This window comes from Pseudophryne corroboree, chromosome 9 (assembly GCF_028390025.1).
Source record: "Pseudophryne corroboree isolate aPseCor3 chromosome 9, aPseCor3.hap2, whole genome shotgun sequence".
Taxonomy (NCBI): domain Eukaryota; kingdom Metazoa; phylum Chordata; class Amphibia; order Anura; family Myobatrachidae; genus Pseudophryne; species Pseudophryne corroboree.
The window spans coordinates 353,540,634-353,561,534 of NC_086452.1; the positions used below are offsets into that span (position 1 = coordinate 353,540,634).

General features: G+C 42.2%; 1 protein-coding gene and 1 pseudogene across 5 annotated transcripts in view; both read left to right on the forward strand.

Moving 5' to 3' along the window:
* PFKFB4 (6-phosphofructo-2-kinase/fructose-2,6-biphosphatase 4) overlaps positions 1–20,901 on the forward strand; it is a 143,325-nt gene that overhangs the window by 79,729 nt on the left and 42,695 nt on the right. For all 5 annotated transcript variants that reach the window (XM_063940687.1, XM_063940686.1, XM_063940684.1 and 2 more), the window contains 6 exons: positions 204–320; positions 1,358–1,454; positions 4,940–5,006; positions 7,230–7,304; positions 7,781–7,837; positions 11,383–11,504. In XM_063940687.1, the coding sequence (XP_063796757.1) occupies positions 204–320; positions 1,358–1,454; positions 4,940–5,006; positions 7,230–7,304; positions 7,781–7,837; positions 11,383–11,504 (535 nt within the window). The remainder of the gene's footprint in view (positions 1–203; positions 321–1,357; positions 1,455–4,939; positions 5,007–7,229; positions 7,305–7,780; positions 7,838–11,382; positions 11,505–20,901) is intronic.
* On the forward strand, positions 18,949–19,051 carry LOC134959543 (U5 spliceosomal RNA; annotated as a pseudogene).

The following is a 20,901-nucleotide window of genomic DNA, read 5'->3' on the forward strand; positions in this document are numbered from 1 at the left end:
TACGTCACATCACCATTGTTTTGCATTGCTTTTTGGTAAAGGTCCTTTTCTAAATTTCAAGCTTTTTATCCGTAAGGAGGCTTAATATTACATATTTAACTTCATAGTACTTTTGCAATTGTCACTGAAATAGATGTACACATATTAGTTTCATGTTTGTATGTGCTGTGCCTACAATGTCTCCTTATTTGTTTTCCTCTTAGTATGTATGACCAATTGCCCCACCCTCATTGTAATGGTTGGTCTCCCTGCTCGAGGAAAGACCTACATTTCCAAGAAGTTGACCCGCTACTTGAACTGGATAGGCGTACCAACCAAAGGTAGGTACTCTTCGTAATACATTTTAGATTTCTGTTGCTTGATGACTTGTTTCTGGATTAATTTGTATTGGAGACCAAATTAAATCCAAGGACACTTAACCTGAAGTACAATGATATGCAAAGTATTAAGTGAAATTGACAGAACGTTGGTGTTTCTTCCCTATGACCCTTGGGACTATCCCCCCCCCCCCCCCCCCTCCCACCCTCCCTATTTATCAGAATAGCTTGCCTGTAGAATTTATTAGTGTGCGCAGGGCTTCTAACTTGTAACTAGTTACCAGCCCGTCAGATTGACAGAACAACATTACAGTAATGTTAGCGCTGGTGCTGTGCGCAACCGAACAGATAAACACTTAATTTGCTCTGTTTAGCATCAACACTTGAGTTCCCACTATAGAGGTCCATGCCACTAACCGAGTTGGAATATGACCTGTGGCGAGGAAAGCAAGCCACCGGTCCCGAAGCGTGTCGAGCACAGCGCGGTGACTCTCTGTCGGGATTCCGACAGACGGGATGCCACAGTCTGTATACTAATAGGTCGGCATCCTGTCTGTCGGTAAAACTTACCTATTCCATATTGCTGTGTAATGTACATCATCTGTTGTAGGTTTCATTACCTGGAAACCAATAGTAAATATTCTTAATTTAGGTATTCAATCTCTCAGCTCTCCAGCAGTTACATACAGGAGTTAAGGGTGATTCCTCACCCCCCCCCCTTTTTTTTTCTTTTTTTCTCCAGTTCTGTTTAAAGGAGTGTGTAGTATGCCTGGAAAGTGTGATCTTTGTAATACTGAATATTAGAATTGGATTTGCAGTAATCTATATTTTTTTTTTAATCTTTAATAAAAAAAAGTTTGACATCTGCAAGGTTGACAGTCACTCATGCAATATCCAATATAGCTGTTGACAACAAGCAGAAACTTTCATCCTCCTTACCAGTATCTATCAAGGGAACTGGTTTAAGTAATTTGTAGAAGGTATTGTTATATTAGCCAAATCTGTGGTCATTGTTTATGGAGTCTGCTCCTTTCTTGCAGAGTTTAATGTCGGGCAGTACCGCAGGGATCTTGTGAAGTCGTTCAGGTCTTTTGAGTTTTTTCTACCAGAAAACGAAGAGGGACAGAAAGTTCGAAAGTGAGTCTCTAACTGAGCAGTTATATGGTACCAAACAAGAATGCAATTGCTAAGCATGCAAAGCTAGTGGTATGAGACAATACGCATAGTAATTGGATGTTTTGTAGCGGTTAGAAGTCTGATGGTTAGCGCAAAAGGCAAGCATATTAAATATCTAAAAGTCTACAAATTGCGGTACAAGATGAGTTGTGGGGTCTATTCAGTTGGTGCCGGTTTTTCCGACAGTCGGAAAAAAACGGCACTTTTTGACAGAAATAGGTCGAATTTGCATTCGACCTCAGCAATGACAGTGCCATTTTTCCGACAGTCAGAAAAACTGGCACTTGTCAAAAGACAAATGGTTCGGCGGATTAGCCGCGGATCCACGTGTTTTGTTGAATTAGTGCCCAATTCCGACATTATTTTGGGCCATTTTGACAATGCTGATTCGATTTAAAAAAAAGTTGGATCAGCATTGTCGAAAACGGGCAAAACCTGTCAGAATTGCCCGCTAATTGAATACTGAACTGTCGGATGCTCTCCATCGGAGAGGATCTGACGGTCATTGAATAGACCCATGTGACTGCAAAGTGCATGCCTAGTCCTTCTTGCACAATGTTAGCTGCACAAGGCAAAGTGTCCTGCACTCCACCCATAAACCTGGGAGTAGTACATCTGTGTCATGTTGCTAATAACCCATCCATGCATGTATTTGTTCTATACAGTAAAATAATATATTAACAAATCTTAGTGTGTGTACACACGGTGAGATCCTTGCTATGTCCTATTTTTACTTGCGATTTCCCTTGAACTCCCCGGAGCCCAGCACCACCGATTTTGACTAACTTTTCTTGAGATCTGTACTATGTGTGCTTACGATTTTGGCTTATGTGAGATTTTGGCTTATGTGAGATGTCATTGACATGTGAGAAGAACTAGATAGTACACCGATCTAGCAAGGATTGACTTGCCTGCACAGTCTATCTTTTCTTGCGATGCCGACCTGGCGGGACCGCACATCGGGATCGCAAGGTGACTTTCACCTTGCGATCTGCACGAACTTTTCTTACGATTTTGACTATATAGTCAAAATCTTAAGAAAAAATCTCACCGTGTGTACACACCCTTACAGATGCTGTTTTGCTGCCAGTCTGTCTCACAACCTGTCACTATAAAGAGTCCTGTCCTCGCACTTTTCAATATTTCAGGTGATATTTGGCCATTGGTTACATGTTGCAGGGTATCTTCCAAAGTATAACAAATTGAATGCAAATCACAGACATGATCTGGGCTACTTATCCCGAGAAATGGCTGGATCCTATCGGATTTAGCCACCCGTGTATGTGGCCAGTTAGCCTGTTGTGTGGCCACTGCTATGAATAATGTACTGTGGCTGTGTCAGTATAGAAAATCTTGTTTAATTGCAGCATAACGAGCACAGTTGTTGAAATGATGTTATTAGAATAGAGAAATTATATTTATATGGTGCTTATATAAACCTGAAAATGAATACACTGAACATTCCATACTTGTGTTCGGCAGAATACACATTTATAAGTGTTTCTTTCATCAAGGCAGTCGCTGCTGTTTTTGGCCTAAGCATTTATAACTGAGCACTATTCAGTTTGACTATAAAACATGAGAACTAACATAGAGTATTAAGTATGTGTAAGTGGAAATTATCTTTTTAAATGTGTAACTACTGCGACATGAAACAGAACATGGGTATAGAATGCTCCTTTTGTCAATGATTATGTAAATGGCACCACTGGTATTGCAATTTATGGACTTTTTTCAGGATCCTTTGTGTTCAAAGCTAACCTGCCAATTCCTTCTCCGCATGTCTTAAACTATGCCATTCATTTCATTGGGACTTTAGATGATATATACTCCATACATTTTCCACTTTTGGTGATTGAGGAAACGGGAAAGCATTGCTTTGTGCTATATTGTTGGACCTTCGGCCAGAGAATGTCAGAGCTTTGTTCTGAGGCCTGTCAGATCCCTGTCCTGTGACCTAGATAACGTACAATGCTACCTCTGTCCTGGTTCTGCAGGACATACAGCCCCCCCCCCCCTCCCCCAGTCTGAGGGGTAACCCATTCACTACTAAGCACATAGTGTTATATGACAGACATATGGACGGTTAGCAAATGGCAATTTTGCTGATGTTTAAAACTACCGGTAGATTTGACCTCCACGGGATCCGGTCTCTAGGTCGACAGTAACTAGGTCGACAGTGTCTAGCTTGACCACTATTGGTCGACGGGGTCTCTAGGTCAACAGGGTCTCTAGGTCGCCATGTTCTAGGTAGACAGGTCAAAAGGTCGACATGAGTTTTTCACAATGTTTTTCTTTTTTTGAACCTTTTCATACTTAAGGATCCACGTGGACTAAGATTGGAACGGTAATCTGTGCCGAGCGAGGCACCTTGCCCGAAGCATGGCGAGTGAACATGGTGCACTAATTGGGGTTCTCGGTCACTCTACGAAGAAAACGACACAAAACCCCCCCATAAAAAAACTCATGTCGACCTAGAGACCTTGTCGACCTAGTTACTATCTACCTTCCATACCACACCCGACCTCCACATCGCCAACTGTTTAGATATGGCCAAATCGCCAGCGTTTAGTCAAATCCGCCATAGAAAAAGTCACACACTGTTCCATCTATCTGGCCAGTAAGGTGAAGAATGTTACCCTTACAGTCACAGTACGCGTACAATCTCTATGTATTGAATAAGGGGGGAAATAACATTACTAATTCTCTGATGGGGCAATATTTTTAATCTGTACGGTGACAACATTAATGTTTAATCTTAAGATAAATATAACCATTTATATTAAAACATTACATCAATTGATATTGTGGCTTTAACATAATATTGGTCTCCATAAAATAAAATCTTCATTATGCTCCATAATATATTGATAATGGCCACATTTGCCTCCTTATTCAGTACATGATTGCCCTCATTACATGTTTTCTGGCCAATCTCATCTGCCACAACCAAATAAAAATTGATGGCAGTTTTCAAGTTTGCAAAGGTGTACTTGATTTGGTTCTATTTTTCACATTAATAAAAAAAAGAAACAGACTAGTTATACAGTTTGTTTAGCGCCAACTTCTAAAGTGGTAGATTTTAGATCAGTTTTGCATCAAGTAAATCTTGAATTTACAAAACCACCAAGAAGTCCAGAAAACAGCAGGGGTTTTGCGATGCTTATTAAATTTCATCCATAGGAGTAAATGTAATATGGTGCGACAAGTCAGCAGTGCAGGAGTTTGTGCGATTATGCCCTTATTCTTAAAGCAGCAGTCATTTACACTGCAAAACTATGTTGGTTTTGCTCTGTAAATGGTTGATTTAAAAACATGGACATACTCACAAAGTGCTGCACTTCCGGCTCCTCGCACCCTAATACATTTACCCCCTGGTTTTGTCTCATGTACTAACAAATTTCTGTATTCTGAAGAAACCTATTGTATCTGCTTCTTGTCCACAGACAGTGTGCCTTACTGGCTTTAAATGATGTCAGAAAGTACCTGGGAGAGGAAGGTGGGCACGTGGCAGTAAGTATATCCCTGAGCTGTGCTTTGTAGTAGGAGGTGCTGCCATCTATTTTATGCTGTGTTTTGTAGTCTGCTTGCTATATTATGCAGCACGACATGTATACATACTTTTCACTGTAATAGAACTGCAGCACTAAAACAAGGTAGGGAGTTGGGCAGTAGTATAAAGGTTTTGCGATATAAACCATAGATCTAGAAGGCATTGTGCAGGGTTAAGTTGATTTTCTACTGTAGTACTGTTAAAAAGTAAAGCAGCATTTCACCACTCCTTTAGGCTATTGCTGTTTTTAGTTTGAGTTTTTCTGGCAATGGCAAGCACTCGCCTCTCTGCAGTGAAGCGTACCAGATGCCCTTTGACAGTAGTCTCCTTTCTGAGTGTTTTTTTTCTCCGTGATATACCAATTTTCCATAAGTATCCTTCACAGCTTGGCAAAACCATGTTGCACTACTTATGGGAGGATTATAATATGCAGAGAGAATTAGATATGAGGTGTGTCCAAACGCATCTAAATTGCTGTGTAAAAGCAAGATGTTCAGCATTTATGGTCTACATGCAAACACAGGACAGTATTTAACCTGCATGCAAAACCCCCGGCATGATGTAACCCCCGGCCATGTAAATATGGCCCAATCCCGGGCCATATTTTTTTCAATCTCATTCCCAGTATACCCGGTATTGGCTTCTTTTCAGTGTCTCTTCTCCCCCCTTCCCCCCCCCCCCTTCCCCGCCCAACCCACATAACTAAACATAAACATGACGGGAGGGAGAGTGGACCACTTGCTGGAGGTGCAGGGTGGCGGTGAGGTCCAGCGGGAGGCTGGTTGTGCAGCGTGACCTCTGACTTCATGTCGCGCTGTGCAGTGTGTACCGCCCGGATGAGGGGGAGCTGAGCTGGGCAGCGCCTGAGCCTCACGAGACGCTCAGTGCTGCCCGGCATAGAAATAACTAAGGTGGTGGCCAATCCCGAAATCCCCCGGATTGGAAGCTCCAATTCTGGGATTGAGTCCCGGACAATTTTAGTCTGGGATCCTGCCGATCCCGGGATTGGCCACCCTAGTCAGCACAATCCTTTAATATACTCCTTGGATAAAGCGTTTATGCTGCTGTGTAAATAGCATTCCTGAAATGTCCGTCCGTCTGAGTTGTAACATTTATATTCAATAACTGCTGAGAAGTTCTGGAAACGTAGCATTTCTTCAGGAAGGGGAGCAAGTTTCTTAACATCATATTTTCAGTAAGGGGTGGTAGATATAAAATCACAACATGTAATAACACCCCTAAATAGACATGGCACGTAATTTAGTACCTGACCCTGTTCCTGATTATCAGCCATTTCAGGATAAATAATACGCTTCCTGCCAATTAGTAGACTTATTGGCAGGAAGACCTTATGTGCATAGGGCGACCCACATCTTCTGAGTTCCAGCTTTGAATAACTTCAGTTATGAATATTTTATATTTGTGTTTGTCAGTATGGCTAGTGACTTTGTACATAAATATCGCAATTAATGTTAAAATATTGGGATTCTTTCAAGACAAACTCTTAAAATACCATTTTTTTTCTGCTATAGTGTGCCACATACTGTATAATAAAACCTTACTATGTGTTCTAAAACAATGCATACTACTTGTATCTTATTTTGTTAAAAAAAGGTAACAGAATGAACAATTTTAAGGACAAAAGTGTATTGTATGTGTGTGTGTGTACAAAATATATATAATTTTTAAATATAAAAGGTATGTACATTTTTACACAGGTAATACATTTTTAGAAAGACTGCCTTCCCCCCACCTGACATCATAAGGACCCGCTGTAATTCATGTTGTGTAGTAATTTTTCTCTAGGATTCAGCACCCTGGAGAGCTCTGAAAATTCAGTGGCAATGTATCCAGAAGCCCAACTGGTAAGGATCCAGAACCATCCAGTCGGCATTCTGGGGTACACTTGTCCTGATTGCTGTTATTCAGACTTCTCCAGGTTATGGGTTCGTGGAGAGCTGAATGTGAGTGATAGAGAGAGGAATGAGTACATCAGGAACTGTCTAAGACAAAAGGGATCCCATCTAAAATAATAGGTTATATGGGTATTTTGTCATTTTTTATTTTTTAGAATGTACATTTGCTGTATGGTGACGTTACACTTTTATTTTGTTGTACCTTGTTAAAGCTAAAATAAAAGCTGCTGAATTAATTTTTGTTTGCGGTGAATTTTTCTGCAACAGGTATTTGATGCAACGAACACAACGCGGGAGCGACGGGAGACCATACTTAAGTTTGCTGATCAGCATGGTTTCAAAGTAAGTGGAGTGACTTACAAAAAAGGTTTCATTGTATCACTATTCTAATGCAAAAACATGCCTGGCAGTCGGCATAAGCCATAATTAACGTGGCATATTTTGTTGCAAACGGTTTACATTTTACTCAAAGAAACCATTTTATGAAAGGTAAGCTCCATTAAAGCCAGTTTCCTCTACTTATATATGGCCTCATTGCGCGGAATGCTGTAGGCCCACAGCCTGAGGAAGTAAAAATAAGTGTAGAGTTGCCACCTGGAAGCTGATTAGGTTAGCAGTTAAGGGAGAGGGCTTTAGGTCGGGGAGGGGGTGTGTGCTTTGCCTTCTTCTTTTTTTTTTCTTTTTTATGACCATTTACACTCAAAAATTATCTTGTCATTAATTCTTGTGGACACTGGACAAAAAAAAACTGCTATGTACAAACAAATATTTGTACATTTAAACCTCTCCTTTTGTTTTGTTTTTTTTCCCCTCTGAAGACTTTCTTTGTGGAATCTGTGTGCGTGGACCCAGATGTTATCGCAGAAAACATTGTGGTAAGCAATGACATCATAACTTCATATTTCTCTTTTAGAAGATTCCATCGCACTTGCTCCTGGATTATGCTGCATAGGTTAAAAATCATTTAGGAATAGATTAGACCAGGGTAGGTAACATTGTACTGTTTGGGTGCCAGACTTACAACAACATACAAGTCAGCAAAGTTTCTGGAGTGCCACCTCTATAACCTATACAGACACTTACAAAAGTAATATATGGGTGCTAAAAGTTTTAGTGGCTTCCTTGTCTGTCCTATTTTAAGGCTACTTTGCTCAGGTTAGATTGATCATATGTAGTCTAGGAAATAAATCATGTTACAGAATTATGTACTGTGAGCAGGACTAAATGTAGCAGCGTTTACTCGCCAGAGGCCTAGGCTTCACCGGGTATGCAGGCCACACTTTGCTTTGGGAAGGGTATTGCGCACAAAGCTGGAGGAGCAGCACAGTGTGCTTAGTAGGGAAGCAACTGACCCCATGGATTCCAGTCAATACATACTCTAGTTCCCACTAAATGTAAGATTAAATCTGGCTTACTGTAACGTTGCATTGCATTTCACAAATGCTGGATGTTTGTGTCCATGTTTAGTCATTTCTTGAAGTGTACTGCAGTCTAGATGTCACTGTTTCTATTGCTGTTTTTATTTTATTTTTTCCAATTGTGTAATTTGTATTGTACATTTTAAAGAGTTACACCCAGACATTAAACAGGCATATGAATTGTAAGGCAAACATGAGGAATAACACAGGAGGGTATAAACTGTGTATAAATGCCAAAATCAAGATCAGCCACCAAGCCATCGGATATGAAAAATGGAAAAATAGTAGGATTTATTAAAAACAATGACCTACAGAATACCCCACATCAAGCAGGAATAGCTTAATCACCACCCCTAGGCACCATTCGGGTGTATACACGAAAGAACCAGATTTATAATGGGGCATAAATGAAAATACAAAAAACTCACATCCATTAAAATATCATAACAAAAAGCCTCACATTCCCCCTCACCCCATATACTCTAACCTACAAACCAAACGAATACACAAAATAAAATAAAGGCACCCAAAACTCCATAACACAGGATAAGTATACCGTATAATTGACAGAGGCAGCTAAAATAAATGGCCATAAACTAAGTGGAGCAGGTTACACCCGCAGAATAGTAAAGTAGCATGCAAATATTGAGATGGCTGAGCCTAAAGACAGAATATAAATGGCTGTGGAACTAAAACAAGCGACCACAGACTAAATGTGGCAAGCTTCACCCACAAAATGGTAAAAAGTGTACACGTTCTTGGATTACAAGGAGCTGGAACACAGACACAATACTGATGTAACGCTAAATAAAGGGCCATACACCAGTTAGAGCAGGATTCTCTCGGAAAGTAAGTGTTGCACACAAATATTTCGCTATAATGAGCACGAGAATAGCAGTACAACAAAACTAGCTACAGGATAAGAACACGATATACTGTAAATGACGGGCAACTAAATAAGTGGCCATAAACTAAATAGAGCAGATTATACCCATAGAATAGTAAAGTATGATGCAAATATCAAAATAACGGAGTGTAAAGAACAGACATAATATAAATAGAAGTGGCTGTGGCATTAACATAAATGACCACAAACTAAATATGGCAAGCTGCTCCTGTAAAATAGTGAAAAATGTACACCTGTTTAGATACACTGAGCCAGAAAACAGACTAATATCTATATAAATGACCATAACACTAAATAAATGGCCTTAAACATTAGAGCAGAATTCGCCTGGAAAATAATTGGCTGTATGCAAATAAGTATACAGAATGAGCAGAAGAATAGCAGTGTAACACCAACTGGATCTTTGAAAGGATGTACAAACAATATGAAATTACGCAGTAGCTAACGAAAATCCGTATACAGAGCACAGTAAGGGTCTCAGCGGCCAGTGAAATGGTTCCCAGTCCCAAGGTGAATAAATCAGTTTGGATGAGTCCACCCTGGAACAAAGTAATCCAGTCAAATGACAGCCCCTCAAGAGTTGGCAGAAGGATAAACTGGGCCATCAGCTGTCACACACAGCTGTGTCAAAATAAACCTATAGGAACAAGTAGCAGCTGAAGAAAACCGGATTAGGGACAAAAACCTCCACCCATGCGTTACACCAAACCACTGATCCAAATTAATATTAGAGTGAAAAGCCATTCCCTCTCGCGGACTGCCAGCATACTGGAGGATGTTACGTCGCCATTCTCCCTCTTCATCAAATAAATGACTGTGTGACTGCAGATTGACTCTTCATGGGGGTCCGTGGAATCACCACTAAAGAAACAGAGGCCGCCGGAGGTTCCACACGCGCCATCACCAGCCGTAGTTCACGGTGAATATGCGTAAGGTCAACCCTCAGCTCCTCCAGTCTATTGCGGTAAGCACCTGCTGTAGTGTAATAGTAAGTGGTGCAGCTAAAGTCTCCCTAAAGGGCCCTGAGAGCTGCTGCACTGAATCAGGATGAAAGGACATAGAGGCAAAGCCATCCTGCTCACCAACTACAGAGTTGTGGTAGACTTCACACATCATGTCAAAGATGGAGACAGGCCACAGAAATCCACATGATACGGCCACCAAAACCTCTGCAGAGCACACTGGCCCCAGCAGCTGAGTGAGGACAGAGCTGCAGCAGAAGCAACAGCCACACTGAGAGCAAAGTCTTTCTGAGGATCCAGCCACAGTCTTCACCAACTGGTAAGTTAGGATTCTTGGCACTGAGGATCCCCAAATTCACACTGGATGAGCAGAGGGGGGGTTCTGCACTCTTGCACAGATTTTCAGCCATAGACCACCAGGGAAACGGGAGATAGAGCCTGAGCTCTGGCAGGAAGCTGCCTTTACCATGCTGTCAAGCCACGCCCCCTCTATTGCTGTTTACATATAGTGCATTACATTAAGAGTTTGTATTTTTATAGACCACAGTTGGAGCCTTGGCTAGTGTAAATGTTTGCTGCTGGTTTGATATTTTCTGACTTAATTATACTGTTTGTTACATGTATTACAGCCAAGGGATGTAGAATATTAGAGATGATCCTAAAACGTTACAGCAAAGAGATGCCACCCAGTGCAGATCGAGATCGCACCTTTCATTAAAGGGTTAAAGGACTGCAGTTTAAAATACCTTTGCAATTCCTTGTTATCGAAAACAAGACTGAGCGGAATTCTCACTTGCTAATAAATACAGTTACGACAAAAAAAGAAAATATTTCAGAAGATTTAATTCTTTGCTTTTCCAGTGGAAACTTGTTTTGTTTTGGGAGATTGCATTCCTGTGTTTCTGAGCGGAGTATTGTGTTATGAATTCAGTGACTGTATACACATTTACACTAGCACTTCTAAACTCTTCCTGGTATAAGAGAACCTGTGAACACAGTCTGGGTTGTTCTTTCCCTATTTAAGAATCATTATATTTGATAGTTGTCCCCATTACGCTGTCTCTGGACATACTTTACAACCGTCCTCTACAGTTGTATCACTTACAGGCGTATCCTACTGTTTTGTTTTTTAGCAAGTGAAGTTGTGCAGCCCGGACTATTTGAACTGTAGCAACGAGGAGGCCACAGAGGATTTCATGAAGAGGATAGACTGTTACAAGAACTCGTACGAGACCCTGGACGAAAACTATGACAAGTATGTCCTTACACCATTTACTGATTTGTAATGTACAGGGAGGGGGAGGGATAGGATCTGAGCACTGGTACAGTAAATATGGGAAAATAAACCTATGTCGTAGGTTACTCCACTGCTGGAAAAATAAGGCTTTAGCAAGGAATATTGGATTTATGACAGGGAGGTGCTCCACTAAGAGTAGTATTAGAGTATGAAAGGTAAAAAAGGAAAGGAAAAGTACTCTCTTGCCAGGGACACAAAACCTAATAAGTATAAAACTTAGCTTTTAATAATCATATGAGTAAAATAGAATAAACAAATACAAAAAACACATCTATTAGATAAAATGGTGTTACACATAAATATGCAGTCAGAATCGACCAGCAGGTTAACAGAATACCCCTGGTTTAGAGTGCATATACCAAGTGCAAGATACAAGTCCTCTGGCTACAATTACAGGCATAAATATGCCAAAATATGGGAGTATCAAGTGGGGACTTAGTTTACTCCCATGGTTTTGCGTATTTATTGTGTGTCTGTAATGGACCCATCTTTGGTATCTACAACTACTTGATTTATTGCCATCTTGTCCTATACTATTGGAGACATTAAAAATTGGGCTCAGCTGGTACTTACATTATTGCGGCCAGAGGCAATGAAATTAGTACTTGGTGTGTGCACACAAAAACCAGAGGTATACGGTTAACCTACTGGCTATTCATGACAAATATCTGTGTGCAAACACCACCTTCGTACTTGTATCATTGTGGCCAGAGGACATGTATCTTGCACTTGGTATATGCACTCTAAACCAAGGATATACAGTTAACGTGCTGGCTAATTCGGATTGCATACTTATGTGCAACACCATTTTATCTAAGATGTGTTTTTCTGTGTTTTTTAATTTTATTTTTCTTTGCAAAAAAGAAATCAGAGAAGCTAAAATAGAAAACGAAAAAGCAAATTGCGAAGGAGAGTAAAATTCTTTAAGTACATAAATGGTAAGAGGCTCAAATAAGAGAATATAGGACCATTAAAAAATGAACTGGGATTCCCGATAAATGACAATGAAAAAGCTGAAATATTGAACACATTTTTCTCATCAGTGTTTACTAGAGAGGACCAGATTGTGGGATTAGTGAGTAACAATAGTATTGATAAGTATTAAGCAATTGGCCTTTATCTGTCTGAGGAAGTCTGTGAACGATTAAAAAAAAATTAAGACTAATAAATCTCCTGGTCCAGATGGCCTACAAAATTAGCAAGGCCACAGTATCTGATTTTCATTGTGTCCCTTAGATCGGGCATGGTACCAAAGGACTGGCGTATAGCGGATTTAGTCCCAATATTTAAAAAGGGTATTAAACTTCATCCTGGTAACTATAGACCAGTTATTCTGACATCAATAGTGGGGAAACTATTGGAAAGTACACTAAGGGACGGCATACAGGACTACTTGGAGAACTCCAATGCTATTAATAGGAACCAGCATGGTTTTATGAGAAATAGGTCATGCCAAACTAATTTGATTAGCTTCTATGAGATAGTAAGCGACAATCTCGACCAGGGTAACGCAATAGATGTGGTTTAGCTGGATTTTGCAAAAGCTTACGACACAGTACCTCACAGGAGGCTGATTTTCAAATTAAGGGAGCTCGGTATAGCAGACACTATTTGTACATGGGTGAATAATTGGCTTGGGAACAGCGAGTGGTGATTAATGGGATGTTTTCCACCTGAGCTAAAGTAATTAATGGAATACCGCAGGGTTCTGCGCTGGGGCCACTATTTAATATATTTATTAATGATTTAGGAGAAGGACTAGAAAGCAGTGTCAATTTTTGCAGACGATGCTAACATATGTAGGGTAATCAAGTCGGATGTGAAGTCTCTTCAGAGCGATTTATCTAAACTGGAAGTTTGGGCAGTGAAATGCTGTATTGAGGTTTAATGTGGAAAAATTTAAAGTTAAGTACTTTGGGACTAAGAATAAACATGCAACCTACCAATTTAGATGGGGAAAAATAGGGGAAACTGTATTAGAAAAGGATTTGGGGGTGTTCATTGATAGCAGATTTAGCTGCAACACAACAATGTCAAAGTGCAGCAACAAAGGCAAATGAGGTGTTAGCATGCATTAAAAGGGGAATTGAGACGAGGCATGAGAGCGTAATCCAGCCACTGTACAAATCATTGGTACGGCTGCATCTTGAGTATTGTGTACAGTTCTGGGCACCACACTAAGAGAGACAAATTAGAACTTGAAAGGTTCAGAGGCGAGCTACCAAATCGATTAAGGGTTGGAGACACTGGACTATGAGGAGAGGCTTTCTAGGTTAGATATGTTTACACTAGAAATGAGACGACTAAGAGGATATATGCTTAATATTTACAAATATATAAAGGGGCAATATGTGGAGCTATCAGGTGAGTTGTTTACTAAGAGACCTCTACACAAAATGCGCAGACACCCTCTAAGGCTTGAGGAGAGGGAAATTTCGTACTCTGCGCAGGAAGGGATTCTTCACTGTAAGGGCAATTCGAATATGGAATACACTGCCAGAGAAGGTTGTAATGGCGGACTCGGTCAATGCGTTTAAAAATGGGTTCGGCAAATTCCTAACGGAAAAAGATGTACAAGGATATAGGGGTATATGCAATTGCGGTCGAATTCCCGAAAATGTCGAAAAACGGGACATTTTCGCCCAAAAAAATAATTCGACAATGCAATTCAGTACTTTCCGTCAAAAAAACGGACTTTCCAAATTCGACTTTTTGAAATTCGACATTTGTCAAATTCGACATTTCTGCAATGGTACAAATGCGCCAATTCGACAAAAGTATATTCAATTGAAGTTTGGAAATTCGACAACAGTGCTTTTAGACAGTAAATTCGTCATTTTCAATCCGCCACACTTTGGTGGCGGAATCTAATAAAAAAAATTTAAAACATGTTTTTTTGGGTGTTTTTTTTATTGGTAACAGCATATCTATTTATATTAGAAGGGATTAGGTACTTGGTTTGTCTTTTTTGGAGGCACAAGTATTATTTATATATTTTTTTTTTAAATATTTTTTATTTTTTAAATGGAATGGTAAAAATCTGAAAAAAAATTGCGTGGGGTCCCCCCTCCTAAGCATAACCAGCCTCTGGCTCTTCGAGCCGGTCCTGGTTCTAAAAATCCGGGGGGGGGGAAATGACAGGGGATCCCCCGTATTTTTAAAACCAGCGCCGGGCTCTGCGCCTGGTGCTGGTGCAAAAAATACGGGGGACAAAAAGAGTAGGGGTCCCCCGTATTTTTTACACCAGCATCGGGCTCCACTAGCTGGACAGATAATGCCACAGCTGGGGGTCACTTTTATACAGCGCCCTGCGGCCGTGGCATTAAATATCCAACTAGTCACCCCTGGCCGGGGTACCCTGGGGGAGTGGGGACCCCTTCAATCAAGGGGTCCCCCCCCCCCCCCAGCCACCCAAGGGCCCCCCCAGCCAGCCCGAGGCTGTCCCGTGTCTCCCCCCCCCCCCCCTCCTTCCAAGGGCTGCGGATGGGGGGCTGATAGCCTTGAGAAAATTGAAAGAATATTGTTTTTTCCAGTAGTACTACAAGTCCCAGCAAGCCTCCCCCGCAAGCTGGTACTTGGAGTACTACTGGAAAAAAAATACCCAAATAAAAACAGGACACGCACACCGTGATAGTAAAACTTTATTTCACACATGTCGACACATACATACTTACCTATGTTCACACGCCGACCTCTGTCCACTTGTCCAAGTAGAATCCACGTGTACCTGTGAATAAAATTATACTCACCTGATCCAGTGTCCAGATTAAAATCCACGTACTTGGCACAAAAAAAAAAACACCGAACACCCAGACCAAACGGACTGAAAGGGAGGGGTCCCATGTTTACACATGGGACCCCTTTCCACGAATGCAGAGACCCCACGTGACTGCTGTCACAGAAAGGTCTCTTCAGCCAATCAGCGTGCGCAACGTCCTGGCACTGTGCTGATTGGCTATGCGCGTCTGAGCTGTCAGACAGCGCATCGCAAAGCCTCTCCATTATATTCAATGGTGGGAACTTTGCGGTCAGCGGTGAGCTCACCCGCGGTCAGCGGCTGACCGCGGGTAACCCCGCCGCTGACGGCAAAGTTCCCACCATTGAAACTAATGGAGGGAGCTGTGCGATGCGCTGTCTGCCAGCAGACGCGCATACAGCCAATCAGGTGAGTGCCACGAAGTAGCGCTTCCTGATTGACTGAAGGGACCTTTCTGTGACAGCAGTCACATGGAGTCCCGGCATTCGTGGAAAGGGGTCCCATGTGTAAACATGGGACCCCTTTCAGTCCGTTTGGTCCGGGTGTTCGTTTTTTTTTTTTTGCCAAGTACGAGGATTACTTTAAAAGATCCGGACACTGGATTGAGGTGAGTATAATTTTATTCACAGGTACACGTGGATTCTACTTGGACAAGTGGACCGAACGTCGTGTCAACATAGGTAAGTATGTGTGTGTGTCGACATGTGTGAAATAAAGTTGTACTTTCAAGGTGTGCGTGTCCTGTTTTTATTTGGGTATTTTTTTCCCAGTAGAACTACAAGTACCAGCGGGCCCATTTTTCTCCCGCATGCTGGTACTTGTGGTTCTCCAAGTACCAGCTTGCGGGGGAGGCTTGCTGGGACTTGTAGTACTACTGGAAAAAACAATATTCTTTCAATTTTCTCAAGGCTATCAGCCCCCCATCCGCAGCCCTTGGATGGGGGGGACAGCCTCGGGCTTCACCCCTGGCCCTTGGGTGGTGGTGGGGGGAACCCCTTGATTGAAGGGGTCCCTCTCCCCCAGGGTACCCCGGCCAGGGGTGACTAGTTGGATATTTAATGCCACGGCCGCAGGGCGCTGTATAAAAGTGACCCCCGGCTGTGGCATTATCTGTCCAGCTAGTGGAGCCCGATGCTGGTGTAAAAAATACGGGGGACCCCTACTCTTTTTGTCCCCCGTATTCTTTGCACCAGCACCAGGCGCAGAGCCCGGTGCTGGTTTTAAAAATACGGGGGATCCCCTGTCATTTCCCCCCCCCCCCCCCCGGATTTTTAGAACCAGGACCGGCTCGAAGAGCCCGAGGCTGGTTATGCTTAGGAGGGGGGACCCCACGCAATTTTTTTTTCGGGGTTTTTACCGTTTTTTTTACATTTTTACAAGTCTAATCAAAATCCGTCAAATTGGCTGTTTTTCGACAGCGGGACTGTCGAATCCGTTTTTTATTGAATATGTTGAATTCCGGCACCCACTTGCTGGAATTCGACGGTCGAATTGTGTCGAATTAATAAACGGGCGAAAAATTGCCGCGATTCGCCGCTAATTGCATATACCCCATAGCCTTTTAACCTAAATAGAATAGGGAATGCAATATAACTCAGGTTGAACTCGATGGACGACTAGTCTTTTTTTCAACCTTGCCAACTATGTTGTTATGGAGGGAAATTATCCCGTCATTTTACTCATGATTATTATAAGCCAAGTTATGACTTATCAGTAGGTTTTGCGCCCCTGGCAAGGTTGCTTTCTTTATCATCCACTAGGGGTCACTGGAGTACTCTTGGGATATGGACGGGCGTAGCCGAACAAAGGCACTGAATATTCAAATTTAGGACTCTCCCCCCTCCATATCCCCGAGTACCTCAGTGTACTTTGTCAGTGTTTTTTCGGTGCTCACAGCATGAACATCGGCTTGTGGGAATGCCCACATTTCAGAAGATTTTATTAATTTTTCATTTTACTTTTTATTTTTTAATTTTTACACTTCCCGTCCCAGTTTCTGGAAAAACATGGGTCCGGGATGGTGCCGCTGCAAGGCAGCGTATGGCGTGTCGGTCCTCACAAAGAGCACCCTCACAGCCACAGGCGCTATAAGCGCATGGCGTGTCGGTCCTCACAAAGAGCACCCTCAGCCACAGGCAGCCACTGTCTCCTGCAAGCTGAACGGAGCTTACAGAAAGAAGCTCCGTCACAGCCAGGATGAGACAAAGAGCTGGAAGGAGCTACAGCTGCAAGGAGCTTACAGGAAGCCCCGTCACAAGATGAGAAGCTGGAGGCTGAAACGGAGCTTACAGAGAGAAGCTTGTCACAGCCAGGATGAAAGCGGCACAAGGTATGGGGGTCAGGGCGGTCAGCTCACGCTGCCGCCCTGCTGTGTGAAAGTGTGATACTGTAGCCGCCGCTGAGCACGCCGCTGAAGGGGTCCCGCTGAACTACGCGCAGAGCGGCCGCACGTCACTCAGACGCCGGCCGCTCTCACTGTGCTGATTGCCCGGCAACACTACAGAGGCGCCGCCGAGACTCTCCGTGTGCTAAAGAGCGGCCGCACGTCACTCACGGACGCCGGCCGCTCTTCCAGTGAGACACAGCACGCCGCTGATGCCGGACACAGGGAGACTGTGTACTACTGTAGGAAGGTGCCGGCCGCTCTTCCGGACGGCTCCCCGGCCCTATATACAGCGCTCTCCTGCTCTCCCTGCACCCGACCCCCGTACGCTGCAGGTAACATGGGGATGCAGGGGGAAGGGGGGGGAGTAATGCCCATAGCAGCAGCAAAGGCTGCATGGGTTAAAAATAGGCTGCTCAAACTACCTCACAAGCAGCGCAGCGTTTTAAACAGTGTCATGGGCTATAACATCAGTATAAAACTGTAGACTGTAATATCAGTGGGAACTGCGATTATAGGTTTCAGCACATTTTATATATATAATATATAATGAAGCTTTTTGCTGCCAGGGACACTGTGTATAATATCAGTGGGAACTGTGATTATAGGTTTCAGCACATTTTATATATATAATATATAATGAAGCTTTTTGCTGCCAGGGACACTGTGTATAATATCAGTATGAACTGTGATTATATGTTTAAGCACATTTTATATATATAATATATATATGAGGCTTTGGCTGGCAATAGGCTATCAGTGGCATAACCTATTGCAGGTTTAACCATGTTTTCTGTTATTTTATGTTAAGGCTGCAAGATAATAACATTCACTGCAGCCAGTGTTCATATTAATGGAGGCTAACTAAATGCATGTATTTTACTGTATCCTACACCTGTGTTATCACTGGATAATAGGATATTAAGCCTATATTAACTGTATAATAGGCTATTAAGCCTATATTAACACTGCAGCAGGTAACCTGTACTGTGATTTTCTGTGAAAGCATGGCATGACGGCCATTTTAATCATTGCTGTTTTTCCAGTTTATAATTCCAGAACATTCCGGCCATACACCTCTACTCCACAAGGAGGCGCAGGGGTGTTGGTGGGAATTTTTGGTCAGCATAAGTTAGCCATGTAAACTGTATTTCTACATAATTCTAGAACATTCCTGCCCTACATCTCTAAGCCACCAGAGGCGCAGGGGTCTTAGTAGGAATTTGGTTCGGGTTTCATATGCCAACTGCTTTTCATAAAGATTACTCTGATTTCTCTTCACAGCGAATAAATCTTTCGTTTTTTACTAAAGATTTCCGTAGAGAGAAACAACCATGCGTTTAATATAAATATGCTGTTCAGCAATAAAATATATATATGACCTAATAACGTCATAGGCGTGCAATGTCTGTCCGTTGCCTATTGTGGTGTCTGTCTGCATAGCGAGTAAGGCTCTAGCGCAGACCAAAAATAATTTTAAAGTCCTATTTTAAGCATTGGCAATTCAAATAAACATAGGAGTCTCGGAAGTTATTCCGCCAGCTCTAACAAAAGACAGTCTTTCCAAAGGGCCAATTTTCCCTTTGGGTATCAGTGTTTATTTAACTGGTCTTATAATTTAATGCACGATTCTATGTCAAATCTCACACCGATAACTACGAGTGAGAAGGCTACATTAGACCAGCACTCAGATAGTGCAGGGTTGTTGCCAACATACATTGCTAAATTACAGTGAGTCAAGGTCTCCATTTTTACACTTAGTACACTTTGACCACTATTTAATCGTTTCCAAGATGACGCCATCCGCCATTGCTAAATGCGTCTGTGTCAAAAATTATAAAGACCCAAGAAACATTTGGGTCACTAGACTATGTATGGAAACAATGAGATTACTGTTAAAAGAAGCTGCAGAGTATATCTGTAAAGCTTCTTCTAACGACGGTACTTCGAATCTCACTTTTCATTGTCGCTAGTTCAGCACGACAAGGCCACAGCTTGTTGGTCCTAAATTTGATATTCAGCCATTACCGCATCCAGTATCAAAACGGAATACTTGGGCCGGCATTTAATCCCTTTAGACTTCAGTTTCAAGGCGTTGGTACAAAACACTCACGCCTTGTAACGACAGGACGCTACGGTCAGCAAGCCAGTAGTTTGATGACCTCTCTTCCAATTGTGGAAGCGTGTCTTTAAATGTTACTTTTGAGGGGTTTCCACACTTCAACTCAAGTTACAGTTAAAGGACATGACTGCCTCAGTCGAACGGTTTGGCAGGTGGCCATTTGGCCTCTGCTGGGTTTCAGCTGTCTTTATAATACAGGCTGTAGTACAACAACAGAGTCAGGGTTGTTTATTCCCCTCTGTTTGGGGTAACAAAACCATACAGCTCCGTCGCAGTTTCAATCAGCAAGTCACTTACTGCAGTTTGAAAATGGATTTGCTGCGGTTGGTATTGGCATATTGGAGCCACAAACTTGCATACTTGCACTTGATCTTCACAATGCATATATACCCATTCCGGTTTGCTCATCACAGGTTTTAGCGTTTGCAAATCGCCACAACCATTAACCATTTCAGGTCTACCGTTTATTATACTCTGGTATTTACCAAAGTGATGTTGGAAGATGATAGTTCATCTCACATAACTCTGTCGCAACAGAGTTTCTCTATCTTAGATGATCTGCTCATAAGAACTCTGTCTCAACAAAGTTCCTCTAACTTGCGCTACTAATGTATACTGCGCTAGCAGATCACGTTCAAAATACAATTCCGTCTAAACGATGTCAATTCCTAGGTAATATTATAAATACGGTAAATCAAAGCATTTACCTACTACACCAGCAAGAACAAATGTACATCTAGTAATTAGTGCAAATCACGCACACTAACGGTACATTGGTGTATTCACCTAGTTAAGATAATAATGCGTTTTAAAGCGATTTATTTCGCCGCCCTTCACTCGCCGTTCCCACAGAGGGGCGAGGGTGTATAATACTCTGGACGAGAGTCGCAGAGGTTCAGGAGTTGTAGTTTACAAAAGATCAGCGACAGAGGTTCTAAAACACGATGGATTGCTGTCGATAAATGTTCTGGAACTACGTGAATTTTACAATGCACTACATGCTTCGCTTTCAGTCTGACCACGGCCAGTCAGACAACGCAACGGCAGTTGCATACAGAGACAAAAAAGCCGCATGGCAATGCGGCAGGTAACT